Source organism: Rhinichthys klamathensis, unplaced genomic scaffold (assembly GCF_029890125.1).
Source record: "Rhinichthys klamathensis goyatoka isolate OS25496 unplaced genomic scaffold, OSU_Roscu_1.1 h1tg000167l_1, whole genome shotgun sequence".
Classification (NCBI taxonomy): Eukaryota; Metazoa; Chordata; class Actinopteri; order Cypriniformes; family Leuciscidae; genus Rhinichthys; species Rhinichthys klamathensis.
This window is the reverse complement of record NW_026606698.1, coordinates 694649-719514: the sequence shown is the minus strand read 5'-3', so window position 1 is coordinate 719514 and position 24866 is coordinate 694649. Positions and strand designations below refer to the sequence as shown.

Sequence of the window (24866 nt, the reverse complement as noted above, 5' to 3'; positions counted from 1 at the left end):
TTATTATAAAAACGTCATTGTGTGCAATTACATTTTTTTTTATTCAAACTAGAGCTGTCAAATTGATTAATTGCGATTAATCGCATCTAACATAAAAGTTTTTGTTTATATAATAAATGTGTGTAGGCCTATATATATTATTATACTTATACGTATATATTATACAGGTGAAACTCGAAAAATTAGAATTTGGTGCAAAAGTTCATTTATTTCAGTAATTCAACTTAAAAGGTGAAACTAATATATTATATAGACTCGTTACATGCAAAGTGAGATATTTCAAGCCTTTATTTTGTTATAGTTTTGATGATTATGGCTCACAGCTTATGAAAACCCCAAATTCAAAATTAGAATATTGTGAAAAGGTTTTCATATCTGTAAGCCATAATCATCAAAATTATAACAAATAAAGGCTTGAAATATCTCACTTTGCATGTAATGAGTCTATATAATATATTAGTTTCACCTTTTAAGTTGAATTACTGAAATAAATGAACTTTTGCCCCCATATTCTAATTTTTCGAGTTTCACCTGTATGTGTGTGTGTGTGCTCGCATAAATATACATACACACATATACAGTATGAATATAATAATATATACACACGTATATTATATAAACAAAAAACGTTCATGTTAGATGCGATTAATCGTGATTAATCGATTTGACAGCACTAATTCAAACCAATTTTAACCTTCAATATTATAATAATTTAGCCTAACTGACTTCCTGAATAGTTTACAGCATAAGGTGAGAGAGATTTTTGAGTCGAATTGAATCAGAATTGTATCAAATTCAAGCTTGTGAATCGAAATTGAATTGAAATGTGAAATATGTGTCAATACCCAGCCCTACTTCTAAAGCATGTATTATTCTTAATGTTAATTTCAACATTTACTTAAAAAAATTAAAAGGTGTATTTATTAATATTAATTAATAGTCCTGAGCTAACATAAACTAACAATTTTAGTTAATGCATTATCTAATGTTAAATACTGGAAACTCATTTTAAAGTATTATCGACTTGTTTTTGGAGAATTTTAGACTAAGAAATTGTATTGCAATCACTGTAAATGTCATTTATTGTACAGAAGCATAGCACAAACACACAATACAAGCAAAACAGTGTCTTTTTTTTAGTTTTTAAATAATAAAAAAATGACTATAAAAATGAGATTTATAAATTAAATGTAAAGCTAGAAATGACTCCTGCATGCTGCTGTACTGGATGCATGGAAAAATAAAAGATTTTGTATTATATAGAGTGTGGAGGTGTTTGATTTTAGATCTGGAAAAGGAACTGGATTCGTTGTGTGTGTCTGAATGCAGTGGTTTCTGTAAGTCTGAATGACATAACCGGAGGTTTCGGGAAAGTTTTTGTGTGTGCATCGTGGTTCATTAATTTATGTCTATATATTAATGATCCACGATGGGGGGGGGGAGTATTTCACGGATTTCTCAGATTATTTATTATTATAGAGCTTCTGCTAGTAAGACCCCTGCTGATAATACAAATGAACTCTGTCCGTCTCAGCTTCTGAAACACTATCTGAAATAGCGATGGCCACTTATAGCCATGAGTAAAGTGATGTAGAACGTAAGACTGAAGAATGAGATTGTGAAGGTAAGAACATGATAGAAAAACAGCCTGCTTTCTGCCGCTTCTCGCACGTCTCCCCCAGAGCCAGACTCCATCGCACTGCGGTTGCCATGGAGACAAAAATGGTACCTAGCAGTGAAGGATGTTGCAGATGCAGTGGAAATGCTGTCGTGACATGCTGGCAAAGGTCTCGAATTAGCAGCAATCAGACTTTAAATTAAGTGTTCACTTTTCGTTTTATCCTACAGATTTGATCAAACTGTTAGTTTGTTTCTGCAGGACTTTGCTACTAGTTTGATGCTTTCAAACTCTGCCGCATAGTCTACATGTCCTGTTTTCAGTATGCATTATTAATGTGTAACTCAGTCTGTAAGGACTTAAATTGTTGTAACATATGTGAACTTGCAATGTAAAAACTTTTAAATAGTGTAAGTCCGACTAATTCAATCCAAGGGCGGCATTCAAATTAGCGGTGAAGGTCACATGCGCGTTCCGTCTCTTCCAATGGCAAAGGGATTTTTAATTAAATGCAATACATTATCTTATTATGTATTAACTCTTTTCATCTGACTCCATAAAATGAAAGTGTTTTTTCAATGATATCTGTGCATCATTAAGTATACGTTAATGTTTGACTGTTCCTTTTAACTCCAATGAAAATAATATCAAAGTCTGTTAGAATAATCAAATATAACAATTTATTATGTCAGGTAAAAGTATTATGCCAATTTCATAATCAGTTCAAATATCATCAATACAAAACATCAAATGCTCTAGGATAAGAGAAATAGATGCAAACCCAACATTTAAGAACTACATGAGCTAAACCTCACGGGCTATCTGAAATACAGAAAAAGCCACGATCACTTGCTGCCTTCCATTAAATAGCCAGACCTCATTTCATATGTAAACCTGTATTCACAGTGGAAATTTACTGTGTTCATCCCCCCAGACTTACTGGGGGCCGAAGTTGATTTACATGGTACAATTTGCTAACAGTGGAAATTAGCATTGAGTTCACACCTTCTGGGAGTAGGAGACCACATTCATTTGTGTGCCAGATATCCCTAAACTCTTAAAAACCTTATTTCCTTTTGTTTTACTTATTTGGAAATGAGACATATGTATCACTTACCCTGCGACAGTTTAAATGATACTAAACACAATACTCAATGATAATCATTCACATTAAACCATATATATATTCTTATGTGAGTTTTAGCTGTTACTGGGTGAAATGTAAATCAGGTGAGACTGCGTGAGGGGGAGGTCGAATGCTATTTCAGCAAGTTCCTTTGTTTCAATAGACCATGTGGTCAAGACAGTGTCTCCAACCAGTTCTTACAAGGCCAAATGTTAATTTCCATCTTCAACCAGTTTCCCAGTCTTACAATAGTTCAATAAGTTAATGTTAAATAGCATACGTTTTAGACATAATATTTACAGTTACTTTGTCTATTTTTTGCTCCGGCAAGAAAAATATTTCCAAATAAAGTCAAAGCAGGAACAACTGCTTTTTCTCTGAGCAATGTGTTTCTTTTCTCTGTACGTTTGAACGAATCAGTTGAGTGAATGATTCAAAGGACTCCCTCTTAAAAACAGTCTCTTGTGTCGTTTTTTAATAAATCTGTATGTTTAAATGAATCAGTTGAGTGAATGATTCGAATACTACCTCTTAAAAAGTCACTTGTCATTCCTTAATGAATCGGCACGTTTGAACGAATCAGTTGAGTGAATGATTCGAATTACTCTCTCTTAAAGACCGTCACTTGTGTCGTTCTTTAATAAATCTGTATGTTTAAATGAATCAGTTGAGTGAATGATTCGAATACTACCTCTTAAAAAGTCACTTGTCATTACTTAATGAATCGGCACGTTTGAACGAATCAGTTGAGTGAATGATTCGAATTACTCTCTCTTAAAGACCGTCACTTGTGTCGTTCTTTAATAAATCTGTATGTTTAAATTAATCAGTTGAGTGAATGATTCGAATACTAGCTCTTAAAACAGTCACTTGTCATTCCTTAATGAATCTGTACGTTTGAACGAATCAGTTGAGTGAATGATTCGAATTACTCTCTTAAAGACCGTCACTTGTGTCGTTCTTTAATAATTCTGAATGTTTAAATGAATCAGTTGAGTGAATGATTCGAATACTACCTCTTAAAACAGTCACTTGTCATTCCTTAATGAATCGGTACGTTTGAACGAATCAGTTGAGTGAATGATTCAAAGGACTCCCTCTTAAAAACAGTCTCTTGTGTCGTTTGTAGATGTGTGTACAAACTCACTGACACCTCGTGTAGAACTCAGGTCTGCTCTTTATTATTATCATACACTTCTGAATAGTTTCCGCTTCTTACCAGACCTCCTACGTCATCTTACACGTCATCAACATTATCTACATCCCCCTTCTTAATGATGAGTATATATATATAACCGTTAGCCCTTAACTTTATCTGCTATATAAGTGCAGTGAAACTGGAAAACAGTGTACAACCTAACATGTGTACCAAAATATGATACAACACTGCACAACAAAATACAACGTTTAACTTTTTTTTTTTTTTTTTTTTTTTTTTTTTTTTTTTTTCTGAAATATAGGTAGAGAACTCTCTAAGCTTATGTCGTGTAGTCTTTGTATCGGGGGTTGGGCTTTGATATTCTTCCTGAACGGGTGATAACTACGGGTGGTTCCTGCACATGTTCCCTTTGCGGCTGTTCGACATTAGGCTGGGGTTCTGGCAGGGGTTCACTATCGGGGTTGAGTGGGGCCTCTGTTGTTGTGGGCGGGTTGTATTGTTCAGGTGTGTGTAGGAGGTGGCGCCTGTTTCTCACATATGTCGCATCTCCGGACTGGACCTGGTAGCTGTTTGGCTGCGGTGCTCTTCCTATTACCGTCGCCAATCTGTCATATCCCCTACTCGTCTGTATTCTTATTGTCTGCCCTGCTTGCAATGGAACCAAAGGTCTGGCTGATCTGTCATAATGTGTCTTTCCTCTCTGTCTTGTCCGTGTCAGAGCTGCCCGGACCTGTGTTTCTACCTTTGGCACATACATAACCTTGGTCATGGGAATGAGGGTCTTAGTGCGCCGAGAAAACAGCCGCTGGGCTGGTGAGGGCAGCCCATCTCTTGGTATGTTGCGCAAATTGAGCAGTGCCACATACACATCTGTACCATCACGTGCGCATTTTTCCAGCAGGTGTTTAGCCGAGCGTACAGCCCTCTCAGCTAGCCCATTTGATTGAGGGTAGTGGGGGCTGCTGGTGACATGGCAAATGTCCCATATGTGGGCAAATTCTTGGAACTCCCTGCTTGTGAAATATGCTGCATTGTCAGTCATTAGCTGTTGAGGCGCTCCATGGGTGGCAAAGTGGCGCTTTAGCCTGCTTATGATGGTCGCGCTGGTCACGTTTGGGAGTTGGTCTATTTCAAACCAGCCGGAGTATGAGTCAACGAGCACCAGATGTTCTTTCCCCCCCCACTCAAAAACGTCTGCGGCGGTGAGAGCCCATGGCAAGTCTGGTATATAATGCAATTGAAGGGGCTCCTTTGTTTGGTGCGGTCTGAGGGCATTACAAGGAGCACACCTGGAGATTTCATGTTCAATGTCCTGGTATATGCTGGGCCAAAACATGGTTTCTCTGGCCCTGCGTTTTGTTGCTTCTAGGCCCGGGTGGCCCTGATGCAGCTGTCTGATATAATAGGGTTGCAGTGAGTGGGGAATGACGAAACGCTGACCACGGAGCAATAGGCCATTATCAACCGTGAGTTCGTCTCTTATGGCATAGAACTGCCTGAGGTCATGTGGCAGCTTCTTTGATGAGTCAGGCCAGCCCTCCGCAACGACCTCAGATAAGCGCCTGCACAGGTGGTCTGCCTGTGTTTCCTGCCTCAGTTCCACAATTCTTCTTGACGAAAGAGCTTCCACTGTCATCACATCGTAGTCCTCACTAGTTTCGGCCAAGTCAGTGGAGGGCAGGTGTGCACGCGACAGCGCGTCTGCTAGGTATAGCTCTTTGCCTCTCTTGTAAATGACATTGAGGTTGTAGCGCTGCAGCTTAAGCATCATCCTCTGAAGGCGTGCAGAAGCTGAGTGTAGTGGTTTTCTTAGAATAGTGATGAGAGGCTGATGATCAGTTTCGACAGTCACTGGACGGCCATATATGTAGTCATGGAATTTCTGACAAGCATAGACAAGGGCCAACAGCTCCTTCTCTATCTGAGCGTAGCGTGACTCAGTCTCTGTAAGTGCTCTTGAGGCAAACGCCACCGGTTTGTTGTTCTGGAGGCAGACAGCACCCAAACCATGCTGCGAGGCATCTGCAGATAACACCACCGGCTGATGCACGTCAAAGTACTGAAGTACAGGAGGACTTGTGAGTAGTTCTTTGAGTCTGGTGAATGCTGCCATGTGGTGTTCCTGCCAACACCACTCTACATCCTGAAGCAGGAGTTGGCGGAGGGGTGCTGTGGTTTCGCTATAGCCCGGGATGAATTTTGACAAATAGTTTGTCATACCTAAGAACCTTTGGACTCCATGCTTGTCTGCTGGGGTTGGCATTGAACGGACAGCATCTGTCTTTGTAGGGTCGGGCTTTATGCCCTGGTCAGTTAGAAGGTGACCCACATACGACACCTCAGACACCCGAAAACGGCACTTGTCAGGGTTAAGCTTAAGGTTTACAGCACGTATTCTGTCCATGACCTGGCGGAGGCGCAGATCATGCTCTTCTCTTGTGCTGCCCCAAACGAGGATGTCATCAACCACGATTGCACATGGTTGTCCTTCAAAGAGCTGCTCCATACACCTTTGGAAGACTTCACTACCCGTGGATATCCCATAAGGCATTCGGAGGAAGGCATATCGGCCCACTGGGGTCATGAAGGTTGTCAGCTTTGATGACTCCTCACTGAGTGGCACCTGCCAGAACCCACACTTAGCATCAAGGATGCTGAACACCTTGGCTCCTGGCATGTCGGCGATCACCTGTTCCACTGTTTTCATGGGATGATGTGGCCTGAGGAGGGCTTTGTTGAGGTGGACAGGGTCAATACACAGTCTTACGGCACCATCTTTCTTACGTGCCGCCACCATAGACGAGACCCACTCAGTGGGCTCCTGAACTGACTTAATGACTCCCAGTTCAGTCATTCTGTTGAGTTCATTGATTATTTTGTCTTTCATTGCCAACGGCACTCGTCTGGGAGCACATATTGTAGGGTGCACAGAGGGGTCCAAACGCATGTGATACACTACAGGCAGTTTGCCTATGCTGCTGCAGTCAAAGAGATCTTTATACTCTGCGAGCTCGGCTGGAGAGCCTTGTTGGAGATTGTGCACATTCGGGCCAAGATGCACAAAGCCTAATTTGACGCTGTCTCTGAGGCCCAATAGGGGTTTTACATCATTGTCAACAACGTGGAACTGTAGTGTCCCACATGTGAAGTTTACATTAGTGACACCTAAAGTCCTTATAATCTGACCACCATAGGCCACAAGGTTGACTACATGGCTGTGGTCGACATGAGCGCCTGGGTCGATGTGCTGGAGAACGCCTCTAGACAGTACATTGCACCGGGCTCCAGTGTCAATCTTCACCTCAAGTTGCTTCCCTGTGTTGGAAGTGGACAGGATGGTAAATATCTCTCCCTTATCAGCTGGCACCTCTACACTTTCACAGTAAAACAGATCTGCTGGTTCATATGCAATTTGTGCATCAAGTTCACTAATTCTATGTGTCTGTCCTCCTCTGCGTATGGTGTGGGGTGCTCTGTTTGACTGAGATGGACCTTGCTCTGATCTGTTGTAAATGCGTGTTTTGTTTGATCTGCAGCATTTAGAGAAGTGATTCCACTTGCCACACGCATTGCAGCGCTTGTTGAAGGCTGGACAGCTGCTGCGGTCAGATGAATGCTGGCCACCACAGTTCGAACACGTAAAATATTGCACTGCACAAACTTCACTTTCCTTCTTTAGTTCTTTGGTACCTGCTTCTTTTTTTATTTCTTTGTTTCCTTTTTCAGACTGCTCATGTAACATGCATATTTCGATAGCTGAGTTTAAAGTTAGATTTTTTTCTTTCAACAGCTGTGTGCGGATGTTGTCATTGTGAATGCCACATACCAATCGATCTCTTAACAGTTCGTCGTGTAACGTCCCAAATTCGCATTTTCTGGCTAGTGTCTTTAACGTGGCAACGTAGGACTGGATTGTTTCATGTGGCTTCTGGTTCGTTGTATTGAATGCATGTCTGTCCATAATTACATTCTTTACAGGCAGGCAGATTTCTTCAAATTTCTTTACCAGTACCTCTGAATCCTCCGCATCTTCCTCCTCCTCGAAAGTGAATGTGTCATATTTATCTTGGGCATCGGGACCAGCGAGGTTGAGAAACGTGTATGCTCGCACTTTTTCGGTTGCTGCTGAGAGACCGGCGTTGCTGTATATGCGCCATTCGCGCTTAAACTTAGTCCAATTGTCCGCAATATTCTCGTCAAAGATGAGGGGGTCGATCTTACGAAGTCCTTGTGCCATCGTCACTTTAGGCTGACTTCTGACACCATGTAGATGTGTGTACAAACTCACTGACACCTCGTGTAGAACTCAGGTCTGCTCTTTATTATTATCATACACTTCTGAATAGTTTCCGCTTCTTACCAGACCTCCTACGTCATCTTACACGTCATCAACATTATCTACATCGTTCTTTAATAAATCTGTATGTTTAAATGAATCAGTTGAGTGAATGATTCAAATACTCCCTCTTAAAAAGTCACTTGTCATTCCTTAATGAATCGGTACGTTTGAACAAATCAGTTGAGTGAATGATTTAATGAATCTCTCTTAAAACAGTCACTTGTCATTCCTTAATGAATCTGTACGTTTGAACGAATCAGTTGAGTGAATGATTCAAAGGACTCCCTCTTAAAAACAGTCACTTGTGTCGTTCTTTAATAAATCTGTATGTTTAAATGAATCAGTTGAGTGAATGATTCGAATGACTCTCTCTTAAAGAGGGTCACTTGACGCACCTAATTTGTGTAACAATGTAACTTGCAGAAAGATTCACTTAAAAATCCCCACCACTAATTCAGACTGTGTTTACTTATACTCATAGTCTTATACTCATATCATGTGACTTGTAATCAACAGTTTTGCCTGATTTGATAACGACTTTGGCAATACTTTAGGGAATAGTAGTAGTTCCTCATCAGTGTTATACCTTCGTCCTTTTCCAGACTTTTAAAAACAATTTTTTTTTAGCTTTTAATCAAAGTTTGGAATATTGTGATTCATCTTAGAACAGGTTTTGGTTAAGTTTTTTTTATTGAAGAGGGTTTTGAAACACCTATGGGGGAAAATGACTGGCTTTTGGGCTCTCTCGTGCTTAAAAAAAATAAAAAAATAAAGTGGCACAGAAAGGTTTTTTTCAGTTTCATGAATATATGAAGTTCCTTATTGGTTTGTTAAGCTCAGAGGGAACCGGCCCATTAAGCTGTCATTTCAGAGAGCTGCTTTTAGAGGGTGATTTCCAGTTCAGATGGAAGTTTTAGTGGCTGACAGATTTATTTGTGCTTTTAGTTTTTTGCCATTTAGTGGACTGACTCATTTGAAAGTTGCTTTGAATAATGTAAATTCAGTCTTAAAAAGTTAAAATGTTTATTTACTGCATTCCTTTTCTTGGAGTCATGAACTAAAGCAATTGTTCAGTTGAACTAATTTCAATTATAGTTCATCTTAAACTAAACTCTTATTCTATTGTATTTTTCTTCAAGGTATACACTTTGTCTCTGATATTTCTCTTGAAAATAAATAGACGTTAATGCGCCACATTTTAAGACATTGTCAATGTCAAGATCTGTTGTTAAACTCTTGAAGAGACGCATATGAGATTATGTGGTGTTTGATCATAATGTTTTTTTCAATGCCCGATTAATGATATCTAAAGTGTTGTATTTCTGAATTGCTGAAAATACAAACATTTCCAAAGAAAAATGAGATTTAATCAAAAGCTTCAATTGGCTTTCCATTTTAATCTGATTGGACAATTGAGATATTCAAGAGATCTCATTTGTAATTTTTCTTTGCGATGGATGGATCTATTTTAGTGCTTGCAACTAATGCAAATGTTTTGATTCCAGCACACACCGCTAAATGCTATAGTCACAATTGACGTTATTTGTGCAATTAGCTCACTATTGATAATTAGGCAGTCACATTAGCATAGACGACTGACAGAAGGAGATTGTGTTGACTCACTCTGAGCTGATTTTTTTCATATTATGAATTTCATTTGGGAGGCAATTTCACAAAATGTCAAGCACCTCTTTTCTGTCGTTTCTGGTGAATAATTATAATCTTCATTATGATAATATAAAGCAAAAATCACAAACATGCTCTTCTATATCTGTTTTTGAGCACTTGGTTGTTTTTCCTCTCCACATTCACAATATAGCACAGCCTCAAGTGCCTTATTGCTTTTGTTACATGCATTGTAAAAATATAAGGGAAACAGCAAAGTTAATAGTTGATCTCAAGGGCTTTTAACCCTGGGTCATTCTTATCTTAGCCCAGGGTAAACACAATCCTGGATTATTTAGCACATTGACCATAATTCACCCAGGCTAGCAATTAATCCAGTGTATTCATAAGATGTCGTCTCACTGTACTTTCCTAAACCCTGGGTTAATTAGCATATTTGTGGTGTCAGTGTCACTGATTGGATGAATAAAGCACGCGACCTGTTTACATAAAAGCTCTTGCATTGCGCATCCACGTATTACTTATTACCGACTGTAACTGAATGGACTTTTCGGACTATTAAAGTTAAGAATTAAATGGTTTCTTTCTTTTTTACTTAATTTGTCCCCTCAAACCCTGAATGACTTGCTGTGTCCGAAATCACCCCCAAACCCTCATTCACTATTCCCTATAAAACTCCACTAATATAGTCCACTTGATGGAGTGAATGACACCGAGTGAGGGAATTCTGACACTGAAAATACAGAGAAACACACGGAGAGCAGCAGCTTTTGTTTCTGCTCTGACGGCCGCAAGACCAGAAATCAGAAATGGTGAGAGAAAATTGAGCTTGGTACATTTTTCATCTTCAAACTAAACGTGGGTCTCCTGCCAACAAAGTTTTAAACCCGTCTGTCCAGTGCACTTCCCATAATGTTCACGGATACTGTAGGCGGAGAGTAGGCTTCTTTTGGGGCTGTTCGGACACATGAGAGTTTACACTACGAAAGTAAGCTGGTTGGATGCGTTTTCGACTACATGTGGAAGGGGTCGACCGTCACAGTGCATTATGGATATATACTCTTGCCGTTGAGTGTACGTCGGTGCATCATGGAATTAAATGAGTGCACTTGATAACGCACACTATGGTTTTGGACACCACTACAAATGGCTGTCCCCTCAAATAGTGTCCTATTTAAGGGTATGGGGGATGATTTTGGACACAGCCATTGTTTATACAATGCATGGCATCTCCGTCACCGTCCAAAGCACGTCACTGTCTAACACATAGATATCCATAATAAAGGCTACACTGTAAAAAAATTGCTGTAGTTATGCAGCTGTTTGCCAGTAACTTACTGTAGATTTAAATTGATGTATATTAACTGGCAACAGTTTGTTCAAAGTTAAATGAACATTAAACATTAACAAGTCTTTGTCTTTATAGAATAAAATGATAAAATAACAATCTAATGCAAAGCATTCTGGGAACCAGAAATCTTCATCAACCTTTTTCTGTTTTTTTCCTTCAGATTTTGGTTCCCAGAATGCTTTGCATGAGGCTGTTATTTTAGTTTTATTCTGTAAAGATAAAGACTTGTTAATGTTTAATGTTCATTTAACTTTGAACAAACTGTTGCCAGTAAATAACATCAATTTAATACTACAGTAAGTTACTGGCAAACAGCTGCCTGCCAGTAATACTGTAATTTCTACAGATTTTTTTTACAGTGTAGATGTCTTACGGCGGAGTCTCTATCGTCATCACCGGCGGCCATCTTGTCACAGGCAAGCTTTCTGGCGGGCTCTGTGGTGCCTGATGTCAGATGAGTGATCAGCACGAACACAAATACTCTCATCTCGTTGAAATCTTGACGGATTTACAAACGGTTTGGTTTGTTACAAACGTTATTAACGTGGCTATAATTCTGGATGATTATTTATTTATACACTTATTATTCATAAGTGTGCAGTGTCATAACTACATCTCTGACGTTTATAACAAACCAAACCGTTTGAAAATCGGTAGAAAATTAAGCAAGTTATGGTTATTTAAAAAGTACATGCAGCATTAAAACGCAATGTTACGAGTGAGCGAGCTGCCTGTGACAAGATGGCCGCCAGGTGCGGACGTCGACCTCCATTGGCCAGCAGCGCGGACAAGACATTCAGCCTTTATTATGGATATCTATGGTCTAACACACCGCATTGTTTCACACGTACAAGTTTGGCACCACAAAAGCGGTGGGGTCTCCGGCGGGCGCGCTAACAAGGACGCTAAAGACTGTGAAGAAATGAATGACTAATTATTTTTTTATTTCCCTATTTATGTATGATTATATATTTATATATATACGTAGGCCAGTAATAGCTGTGCGTGTAAACCTCACTCCCCTGGCCTCAAGTATGGAGGACCAAACCTATAAAAATTAAAAATGAATAAATAAATAAATAAATACGCGAAGAAATGTAAACTAAAATAAATGACTAGTTATACTTTATAAATAAATTTTCATAAATTTCCCTATTTATGTATAATTATATATTTTCCCACATTTATTTATTTTTTCATTTATTTATTTATGCATTTATTTATTTCCACTTTTATTTATTTTTTTACTTTTATTTATGTATATATGCATTTACGTCATTTTAGAAATCCCGACCAGCTGATGTTTTACGGCCATGTCCGGAATAAAGAGTAGACCTATGTATGGTAGGCCTAAATAGCTAAGTAAAGTTAAGGGACATAAACCGTGATAAAAGATTTTGGCCCTATTGCCCATCTCTAAGTCATTTATTTCCTGTGACACCTGTAAAGTCACGTCCACAAACCTCTTGCGTTGTGTTTGCTCACACCACAAGGTGTCACTGTGGCCTCAAAGCTTCAGCACTGCCTCTCTGAGCTCGATTGCTATGTCTGAGGTAAAACACGCCCCCCTCATTAGCATACAGAGCAATAAATGAATAAATAAATGTATAAATAAATAAATGTAGACGTAAATGCATATATACATAAAAGTGAAAATAAATAAAAGTGGAAATAAATAAATGCATAAATAAATAAATGAAAAAATAAATAAATGTGAGAAACTATATAATTATACATACACTAAATAGGGAAATAAAAGCATAAATAGTCATTTCATTTTGTTTTTTTTTACATTTCTTCGCGTATTTATTTATTTATTTTTAATTTTTATAGGTTTGGTCCTCCATACTTGAGGCCAGGGGAGTGAGGTTTACACGCACAGCTATTACTGGCCTACGTTACATTAACCCCGCTTTCTATATTACAAGTGTGACACGTCCCTTTCCCCATGGTTTAACATCATCCTTTACTACCATGTTTAATAAACAGAGGCAGTTACTGATTGTATCTTCTATGCTTGTCGTGCCGGATTTCTTTTTCCCCTCTAGTTATAGCTCAAGGCTTCCATTTATCGTAAAATACCGTAAGACATCTCGTTAGACGATTATGGCTTCGTAAGGCATGCGGTTTGTGACCTGTAGCTAATGGCTGATGAAACGACCGGAGCCGATCGGTCTCGGACTGGCACACTCACTGCATTCGCCCACTCTCTGCCCTTTCACCCACTCAGCACACTTATTTATCCACTTCTCCGCTCTGCTTTTCATGTGCTGGTCTCTCTCTGTGATCACATGGTCGGTTACTCAGACTGATTTCATCTCCTCTCTGCCTCATGTTCTCACACAAGGTCTTCTAATTCGCCTGTTTTATTTGATTACAGTACAAAATTACCAACTAAGTACTTCACTGGAATCCTTTGTACTTTTTGTAATACTTTTCTCCCATATGGGGGATGGTGTGTCTGTTAAAGCTCAAGTATATTAAACAATCACTAAACATATTAACTCTATAAAGCCTACAGTATCATATTTGATACGAAACATCTATTAGTTTAGTCAAAATGTTGCTTAAAACCTGTTGCACACAATCTAGGCTACTACATGTCTTCTGATTGATTGTTTTGACTTTTTTTAGCAAGTAAAAGGCCTTTAAGTGTAACTATACAAACGTTCACCTTCAGCTTGTGGATCACGTGTCTTTTTAATGTGAAATCTGCACTGGTGTAATCATAAGAATAACTTTTATACTATCACTGTCAGTAATATTTCAAGATGAACACTTACTGGACTGAAGCAACTCAGGTTTACTTGATTATCCATACATCATTTGGTAACGCTTTAGATTACAGCCCGGAAAGTACTGTGTAATTAAGTGGAATTTACAGAGTAACTTTCGGTAATTATAGTGTACCTATAACGTACTTGCATGTAAGTATAATGTAACAATATGTAAAGTTTGGGGAATAAAGGGGTAACAACCAGGAGAATTAAAAAAATATTTATACTGTAAGTATTATAGAACTAAGGGGAACTTATTCTACTATTATGATACAACAATCTTATATTTGGGAGCAATTTAGCGAGAACATACACTGCGTACCTTTTTGTAATAATTGTGTACTACCAATACATACTGTATAGGCTTTTTCAAAATTACAGGGTACATATCTATGCATTTATACTTTTATTTATTTATTTTTTTGATAGCAAAAGTGCAGATGTTTAAGTTTGGGCTAACATGTTTCAAGGCAAGAAAAGCTAAGACTACTGCCATTTTTTTTAAATACTGGGAAATATATTTTGTTTCATGTGGTTACAGGGTAAGTGGTACTTGGATAATAAATAAAGGTTTCCGAGTCAGTGATATAAGATTGTGTGTATGCATTTTTATGGTACTTAGTTCTTACCCTGTAACTACATGGAACAAGAGGGTAACAAGCTACATGAAACAAGAGTATCTTTCCCCAATATTTAAGCAAAAGTTGCAATAGTTTTCGTTTTCAGTGCACTTTTGTTAAAAATATTACATTTAAAAAATTACAGGATACATATCTATGCATTTATAAAGCCTATACAGTATGTACTGGTTCACCATTATTTCAAAAAGGTACGCAGTGTATGTTCTTGCTAAATTGATCGTAAGATTGTTGGATCATAATAGTAGAATAAGTACCCCTAGGTTTTATAATACTCACAATATAAATAATTTTTTAATACTCCTGGTTGTTACCCCTTTATTCCCCAAACTTAAAATATTGTTCCCTTATACTTATATTGTAAGTACATTATAGGTACACTATAATTACCGAAGGTTACGCTGTAAAATTGCTTTAATTACGCAGTACTTTCCGGGCTGTAATCTAAAGTGTTACCCATCATTTTTTACAAGAATCATGTTAAAATATGAGTATCAAATATGAGCCAAGCGCTTTTGAGGAAGGTTTATTTGTTCATCTATCAATCATCAGTGTATTGCATTTCATTTTACTTTTTAAAACTACAGCTTTGATCATAAAACTAAGCATTTATATCATGTTACTAAGACTTTACATTAGCAGATATATAGTGACGACCGATATTCATATGCATTTTATGTAAGTATCTGCTGTGCTGTTATAAAGATCTCACTGATCTACATTAGAAGCTTACTTATTGGCCATAAAAATCTCAGCATCTGCACTAAATTGCATATCTTTGCTCAGTTTGAGGTCACAATGAGTTTTTTTTATAGTGGGAAATTGATCAAAATTCTTCACATTAAGAAAAAATTGTTCTTTTAAAAAGTGATGCCTGAAAAAGGTTCTTTGGGGAACCAAAAAATGGTTCTTCTATGGCATTGCAGAGAAAATCTCCTTTATTTTTTAAGAGTGTGTACTAAATAATAGACACATTGTTTCTGTTCTTTCTGATAGACATGGACACAGAGAAACTAAAGTGCTATTTTAACCATTAATGACCCTGCAGGAGTACCACGCTCAGCTGGAGGAGATGCGAGTGTCTATTCGTCAGCTGGAAGAGAACCTGTCCGCTGCTCGCCGTCGCAGTGACCTGTACGAATCTGAGCTGAAAGAGTCTCGTCAGACCAGCGAGGAGCTCAAGAGGAAGGCTGTGGAATACCAGCAGAAGATTCAGAAGGTTAATTCAAGTTCAACACAAGAACTGTCCAGCTGATGCACGCTAGACGAGGTTTGATCAGTCTATATTCTTCTGTTTTTTAGGCTAAAGAACAAGGCAAAGCTGAGATGGAGGAGCTTCTGACCAAATTACAGAAGGTACATCCAGTCCCACACCACAACTCATTATTTCCATTTAACTTTTGGAGACAAACCGTTGAGAAGACCAACATATTTGGTACTAGTGTAACCGACAATATAGCACGAACCAGAATTAACCAGTCTGGCCCAGAAATTCATGCTGTTTTTCATCAAATTGCTAATGCAGCTGTTTTTGTATTTAAGCTTCTTTATTTGTAAATGTCTCAGACCAATGCAGAGCAACAAGTAAAGACAGAGGAACTCCAGGAGAAGCTTACCAAGGTACATGTATTTTAAATTCAGCCCTGCTTGAAGATTTGTTTTGATTGTTTTAAATTAATATTCAGTGATATTTACTGCATTGACACTATAGCATGAGAACAAAACTTGAACTGAATTGAGCTTGATAATGACACTGACTTCGCAACATCAACACTGTTATTGAACTGAACTGAATCAACATTGAACTGACTTGAGCTGAATAATTACATCGTTATTTTCTCTGGAGCTACTTATAACTGAACTGAACTCACTGACAGTGAACAGTGACACAGTTAACTAAATTGAGCAGAATAATGATGCTATTACTTTCTGAAGAGCTGCTTTACAGCTGAAATTTAATTTATTCCAAAGTTGATCAATTTTGCAGCTTTGATATCATCATTTTCCAGTTTATTCACGTGAAGCTGCTTTGAAACAGTCTGTATTGTATAAAGTAATATAGAAATTTTACTTGACTTTTCATGGACATATGACCTATGATATCTATGATTGATATTTATAGCGTAATAGTGTCATTTTCAGTAAATCTGTTAGTCCCAGTTACCAGAAATTCACCATAAAAACACAGTGACAATGTTTCCGGTATTACAGAATGGCATATTAGTGGCTGTTTATTTTACAAAGTTTAAAGGGGTGGTTCAGAATTTTGGACATCGGTCCTCATTTCCAAGTTAGCCTTAGTGTTATTTATCAGTGGAGACAGTTTTCACAAATTTTCATCCAGTCGTTCCAATTGCATAGTTCGCCGGTGCTAGGCTAGCGCTAGTCAACGGTAACTGCTAGCCTGCCATTAAAAACAGTTTTACCCACTCCACAGTACAGCAAAAGCAGATCAATTATAACGCCAGACTATTGATGTAAATGTCTGTTGAGAGAATAATGTTAAAAATCAAAACTACTCTTTCATCTCAATGATCGCAATACATTTACAGGAACTAGTTTCTCAGCAGCGGCGGGATTTTACTTTGCTCCGGTTAGTAGTCCTGCGCCGAAAAGTAAACAGAGAACCGAAGCGCACTACAGTCGGGACTACCTGCACTACCTCTCTCTATCTCTCTCTCACTCTCTCTCTCTCTCTCTCTCTCTCTCTCTCTCTCTCTCTCTCTCTCTCTCTCTCTCTCTCTCTCTCTCTCTCTCTCTCTCTCTCTCTCTCTCTCTCTCTCTCTACCTCTCTCTCTCTCTCTCTCTACCTCTCTCTCTCACTACCTCTCTCTACCTCTCTCTCTCACTACCTCTCTCTACCTCTCTCTCTCAGTACCTCTCTCTACCTCTCTCTCTCACTACCTCTCTCTACCTCTCTCTCTCTCTACCTCTCACTACCTCTCTCTCTCTCTCTCCACCTCTCTCTACCTCTCTCTCTCACTACCTCTCTCTACCTCTCTCTCTCTCTCTCTCTCACTACCTCTCTCTCACTACCTCTCTCTACCTCTCTCTCTCACTACCTCTCTCTACCTCTCTCTCTCACTACCTCTCTCTACCTCTCTCTCTCACTACCTCTCTCTACCTCTCTCTCTCACTACCTCTCTCTACCTCTCTCTCTCACTACCTCTCTCTACCTCTCTCTCTCACTCTCTCTCTACCTCTCTCTCTCACTACCTCTCTCGGTTGTCTAGGTAACTACATATCCCTCCGCCGCTGCTGTAGACTGTGCTAATAAATACAGGGAACAAAGTATAACTATTGCAATGCAATGAAAGAGTAGTTTGATTTCTAACATTATTCTCTCAACAGACATTTACATCAATAGTCTGGCATTATAATTAATTTGCTTTTGGTGTACTGTGGAGTGGATAAAACTGTTTTTAATGGCAGGCTAGCAGTTACCGTTGACTCGCGCTAGCCTAGCACCGGCGAACTATGCAACTGGAACGACTGGATGGAAATTTTTTAAAACTGTCTCCACTGATAAATAACACTAAGGCTAACTTGGAAATGAGGCCCGATGTCCAAAATTCTGAACCACCCCTTTAACTGTATATTTAATTAAGTGATATAATGTTAAAATCTACCAAAATCTACTTATTACCTTCAAATGTGATAACCACCATAATAATACATGTGGTAAAACAGCAATCCACATGATGAATAATACTACTGTCCATAAAGCACGGCCAATACTCGTATATAGACATCAGTAATCACACTCAAAACACCATCAGAGTAGCTTCAATAAACCATACATGCAATAAACATCAACTACATTACAGAAAATGTAACATGAAACACCATAATGAAATAGAAAGAAAAGAAAACAAACACACTATAATGATAAAAAGAAACAAAGCTGCCCTTCTACTGTTTTTAATTTGAAATGATATGGTTTGTTCTTCCAGAAACAATACAATTGACATTATTTTACAGTAAAATTACATGCAAGGCCAAACTTAAACATTAAACACTCTCGTATATGGTAAGGTAATTTACAGTCAACCATTCTTTCCTATTTTCTGATTAATATTCAGTTTACCAAAATGTTTTTACTGTAGCATTTTAAGTGACATTTTTGACCTGGCAGCTTCCTTTTCTTCCAGGCCGTGAAGGCGAGCACAGAAGCCACGGATCTCCTGCAGAACGTACGTCATGCTAAAGAGCGTCTGGAGCGAGACCTGGAGCGTCTGCAGACTAAAGAGGACTCCACCGACAGCCTGCGCAGACGCCTGCGAGAGACTGAGGTCACAGCGACTCCAGCCACTTCCTTTTCACCGTCTACAAATATCATGATTATGATTGGAATTAGATTTAACTTTATTATTATTACACTGAGAATAAGTAGGAAACAATTCCTGTAGCTCAAACATCAGAGTGTGACGCTAGTAGGTTATGGGTCTGATTCACAGGGAAGACATTCAAAATTGCACAATACCCCCTAATATGAGATGGTCCTCACTGCAGAACACGAAATCCAGGGGGAGGAGTTGGATCTAGATCCATATACCTAAACCTACCCATCTCCGCCCCCTGATCCCTAACCCCACCCCTAATCCTACCCATCTCCACCCCTTAGATCTGGATCCAACTCCGCCCCCTGGATCTCGTGTACTGCAATGAGGTGCTACTGCCTAATATGGATCTAAAACCCATAATAAATTCCTATATTCATAACAAGTGGGATCTATAAACCATGAACAAACCCCATGAAATTAGTCCCAAAGTTAGGAGAAGTTTCTATAATTTTTTTAAATCGATGAGACCAGATTATTTATACCAGTTGCTGAATAGGCCGTTCCAGAATGACACACAAGTCTTTAATACTTGGAGAAGATCCAACAACATGTTCGCTTTGTCAAAATCCTTTATCCCTGATGCATGAGTTATTAGTTTTTAACCCTGTGAGAAACGGGTTTTTTTTCACTTAACACTTTTTAACAAACTTAAACCAAATATAGTTTTAAGGCCCGTTTACACCAAGAGTGATAACTACTATATTAGCGTTCACACTAGTGTTGTCAAAAATATCGATATTTCGATAAATATCGATACTGAAATATCTGAACGGTACCAATACTAATTTCCCGAAGTATCGATACTAGCCGAGCAGTCACTTTCACTTCTCTCAAAAGGCGCGTTGACAAACACCACACGTGACGCACTCGTCTCATTCGCTCTGGTTAAATAGCAAAAGTGAAGTGAATGGAAAGATGGCGAGGGCGGCGCCCCCGCGACCGCCTTTGGTTGATTGATAAAGAACACCGCGAGCGGGCATGTCGGAGAATAGCGCGGACACGCGTAAAAAACACACCGCGAGCGGGCATGTCGGAGTCGGAGAATAGCGCGGACACGAGCTACACACCGCGAGCGGGCATGTCGGAGTCGGAGAATAGCGCGGACACGAGCTACACACCGCGAGCGGGCATGTCGGAGAATAGCGCGGACACGCGAGCGGGCTGCGGGCACCCAACAGATTGTTTGACTATCAACAATCCCTCACATCACTCATTTTTTAAAATTATTGTATAGGTGAAAACAGACTTAAGGAACAGGCTCCAGGGGTAGGCTACTATTTAGCAGCATATGCTCAGCATTAGGGGTGTTTGTTGTTTGGACAGACCTGCCCCCACTGCTAAAACAAATCCTCAAGGAAACACTGTAACTCTTCTCATTTGAACTTTTCTGAAACATTAACCAAGATGGCCTAGTATTGTTGTTGATAAGAGTCTGTGTTGTCTCGTTTTAATTCTTAAAGTTAACATAATCTGACTGAGGAATCTTAGACAAGTAAATATTGTAACTGTGGTCAAATGTAAATTAACTGGTGCCTATTTAACTTTATTCAGAAATTATTATTTAATTCTGCAATTTTCCTTCATTAGCGATTATCATCAATTTGATTACACAGATATTAATTAAACTAAACAGCTAGACAATGGCATCTCTGAATTCAATAATGACATGCCTTTAACTGAAAATTGAATGTTTAATCTTATTATTATACATTACTGACTCTCTATCCTCCAATTTGATACTGTTAAGTGCTTTTTTGTTACAGTATATTTTAATCTTTGATAACAGTAGGTAATAAAAATACATCATGTTAGCTCTGGTCCAATTAAAAAATATAAACAAATAGAACTCAGGACATTTTTGTTCATGTAAAATATACCTCATTGTCATGTTCTAGACTAGTTATATTTAGCTTTAAAAAAAAAAAAAAAAAAAACTTAATATTGTGGCAGTTTTATCTCCGTGGTATCGAAAATGGTATCGAATATCGATATTTTTCAAGGTATCGTATCGAAGTTAGAAATTCTAGTATCGTGACAACACTAGTTCACACCAGCGGATAATATCATTCTGTTTACGCTAAGCACGCTTTTGTCGCCTGCCTCTTGAAATGCTCCAGTTCTTTAAAGCAGGATGGATTCTGATTGGCTGTCAATGTGCCGTTATCTGTGCCGTTATCGTTATAGTTGTGGTATGAACTTTTATATTTTGAACGATTGAACAATTGTTATCACTGTATAGTTTAACTATACAAGTGAAACTCAAAAAATTTGAATATCGTGCAAAAGTTCATGTATTTCAGTAATTCAAATTTAAAGGTGAAACTAATATATTTCATATATATAACTATATACATATGCATGATTATACTTTTCAGAGGGCCGACATTTCTGTATTATTAATTTTTTTTTTTTTATTGATTTCATGTAATATTCTAATTTTCTGAGATTTGGAATTTGGGGTTTTCATAAGCTGTAAGCCATAATCATCAAAATTATAACTTTTGCACAATATTCTAATGTTTCGAGTTATCATCATTGGTGTGAACGGGCCTTTAGAGTTTTTAGCAAAAATAGATTTTAAAAATCAGCAAATAACAGTCTTCCATAAATTTTTGACAATAGTCACAGAAGCTGGCATAGCACAAACAAACAAACAAACAAACAAACAAACAAACATATTCTCAGGGATGCATGAACTGAAAAAAAAATGTAGACCTTGAATGCTATGTTTGTCGCTTTGGATAAAAGCATCTGCCAAATGCAAAAATGGAAATATAAACAACTCAATATTCACCCATTGCAATCCACTGTTGCTGATGTTTAGCCTCAAACTTATGAATATTTTGATGTAAATTTCCATTTAATCGATGGAACTAAATATGGTTAATATCTAAACTAAACGTTGTTGCACGACCAAATTCTGATCTACTGTAACTATAAAATGTGATTTTGTTGATGCAACTTAATGTATTTATGTTGATTCAGTGATGCTAAGTAATATTTTTGACTAATTAATTTAGTTGTTTTCATGCACTTTTTTTTTTCAGTGTGAGCTGCCATGATAACATGGCAATGCATCATCAATGTGAGATATTTATTGTTTTTTTGGATGGAACAGGATGGTAGGAAATCCCTGGAGAACCAGGTGAAGAGACTGGAGATGGTGGAGCGGAGAGAAACTAAACTGAAAGAAGACATTCAGACCAAGTCACAGCAGATCCAACAGATGGCTGATAAAATCATGGTAAGACTGAGACTCGAGCGAGTGCTGAACTCCTGCTGATTTACACATACTGTATCTAAAACACACACACAAGCAAACAGGTAAACACTGGAGCGATGAGGACGCCACATGTCGATGAGATGGAGGTGTCACATGCTTGCAGTAAAGCTACTTAATTAAGACGCGTAACACTTATTAGTCACGTGCGATACACCTCCTCAAACACTCGCGGTTGCATTATTAAACACAGACTTTCTGCTTTTATTCGTTTTTCTTCAACCTGCTTAGCCTGGCAGTTACACTGCTTCTTTTCCTCAGCTCCCAGCATGCTTTCTGGCCCTGTCATGGCTCCAAAAGTGACAGATTGCAGGAGTGGATCATCTCAGTCTTTGGCCATGATCATGTGTGTCACAATGACGATGTGTTTTAAACCTGATGATTTATACTGTGCATTATTGATTTAGTCCTGATTAAATAGTGCTTAAAAACGAATGCCACATTTTAATTTGATCTGGAAACCAGTAACTAAAACTATTTTTATATCGTTTTCATTCATTGAAATAAAGCTGAAATAATATAAATATAAAAATATAAATATTAGATGGAAAAACTTCAACTTAAAAAACTGAAATGTGCCTATAACTGAAATAAATAAGTTTAAAGTACTACAAAATACCAAAAATGATACTCTACAAAATACATATACAAATGTTTTTTTATTTTTATTATTGAGTAAAGGTTCAATAAATTGTTCAATTAAAATAAAAATAGATTCTGACTATTTTTTTCATGTCAGGCTTTCATGGACTGTTTGGATAAAAACATATGCTAGTTACTTTGTCCATATAATCTTGAAAATAAATATTAATAAAACATAAATATTAGATGGAAAATATCAGCTTAAAAAAAACTTAGATGAAAATTTGAAATGTTGCCTAACTGAAATAAATAAGTACTAAAATGACTAAAACTGAAATACAATTAAATTACAGCTAAACTATACATATACTGTATATATATTTTTTAAATATAATAAAAATGACAAACACATAACAAAATGTCTAAAATGGGAAATATTTTGTATTATTTTAAGTAATGTAATAAAAATGGCAAAAGCACATAACAAAATGACTAAAACAAAGATTTTAATTCAAAATGAAAATATAAAATAAATGATAATTCAAAATATTAATAAATGCTATAATAGTAATACTAAAATAACACTGCTGTAGACCCGTTAAGGAAATATGTTAACAATTTAAAAATGATCTATTGGTTTTCCTACGCATCAGCAATAACCAAGATTACTTGGAGTCTCTCGCTTTTCTTTTTATTTCTCCTTTTAGGAGAAACATCTTAGACAAGGCAATACTCACAGAAAATGAAACATAACTGAGACTCGTGAGCAATAAAATGCTCCTCTGTTGTCTGTCTGTTTACAGGAACTGGAAGAGAACTTGCGAGACACACAAGCAACAGCTCAGCGAATGGAAGCACACCTGGAACAGAAGGAAAGGCTTTACGAAGACAAGATCAAGGTCGGGCCAAACACACACATACGCACACACACACACTGACAAATATCAGAGATGTTTCACAGAGTCAACAGAGCGGTTTACCTCCATCGTGGCGTTTGCACAGGACTAATATACTCCAGCTTTAGTGTGCGTTATTAAATTCAAAACTGACTCATGTTTGTCTTTGGATTCAGATTAAGCTTTTAAAGGCCTCATTTTGAAGATAGTCTCTGTTCATTTGTCAGGTGTACAGTAATAACCCAGTGCTTGTGTGTTTCGTAGGTGTTAGAGACTCAAATGAAGGCTGATTTGGCTGAAAAGGAATTGCTGGAGTCCAAGCAGAGCGCTTTTGAGGAGGAGGCTCGCGAGCGGGGAAAAGTGATCAGTGACCAGACAGCGGTACCACATGTTCTTTTGCTTTTCCTGAGAGCCTAGTGTATTTTAGTTGGGGAATGACAAAGTGTGACACATTAACACTGATCCTTGTGCAAGACAATCATTCTAAATGAAAGCTTTCCTTCTAGTAAATCAGTCAATTTACATAAAAAGCATTCGCAAAATAACAAATAAGTAATACTATAATACTACTTTAGTATTGTCACAAAAGCAAAATATCTGTAGTTGGCACCAATACCAGTAAAATGTCACGATTCACTACAACAGCCAAATCTAACTTTTTTTTTTTTTTTTTTATATTTGAAAATATTATATTTTTATTTCTAGAGCAAACGTCCCATCCAAAGTGCTTTACATCCAAATATATAAAAGAATTCAAAACAAGAGTTACAGACATTAAAAACAAACAATCAGATAAAAAAAAGAAGTACGAAATTTTAATTTAAATTTTTTTATTTAAAAAAAATTTTAAATGATATTAAATAAATTAAATGAGTTAATAATAACTAATTATTAGTAGGTGCGTCAGGCAGTAATGCCCAGCAGGTTTTACCATCAGCCTGTTTCTAATCTTACAGTAAATTATACATTAAAATCTTTGCATGTAGCGATCAAATATTTTTCTTTTAAACTTTGCTTTAAAAAGGTCAAGTGAAAAGTTGGTAATAAAATGAAAAACTCAGACCCGAATTGACTTATTAATCGAATTGGTTCTCGGTGCCAGTGTTATTTTAGTATCATTGAGATACTATT

The 24866-nt window shown here is 37.6% G+C and overlaps 1 protein-coding gene across 1 annotated transcript in view; it reads left to right on the top strand.

Moving 5' to 3' along the window:
• Positions 1-24866, top strand: part of LOC130091481 (citron Rho-interacting kinase) — a 100415-nt gene that overhangs the window by 10761 nt on the left and 64788 nt on the right. Inside the window, exons 5-11 of the mRNA XM_056259386.1 lie at positions 15683-15853; positions 15937-15990; positions 16201-16254; positions 18786-18926; positions 22096-22221; positions 23643-23738; positions 24000-24116. Of these exons, the coding sequence (XP_056115361.1) occupies positions 15683-15853; positions 15937-15990; positions 16201-16254; positions 18786-18926; positions 22096-22221; positions 23643-23738; positions 24000-24116 (759 nt within the window). The remainder of the gene's footprint in view (positions 1-15682; positions 15854-15936; positions 15991-16200; positions 16255-18785; positions 18927-22095; positions 22222-23642; positions 23739-23999; positions 24117-24866) is intronic.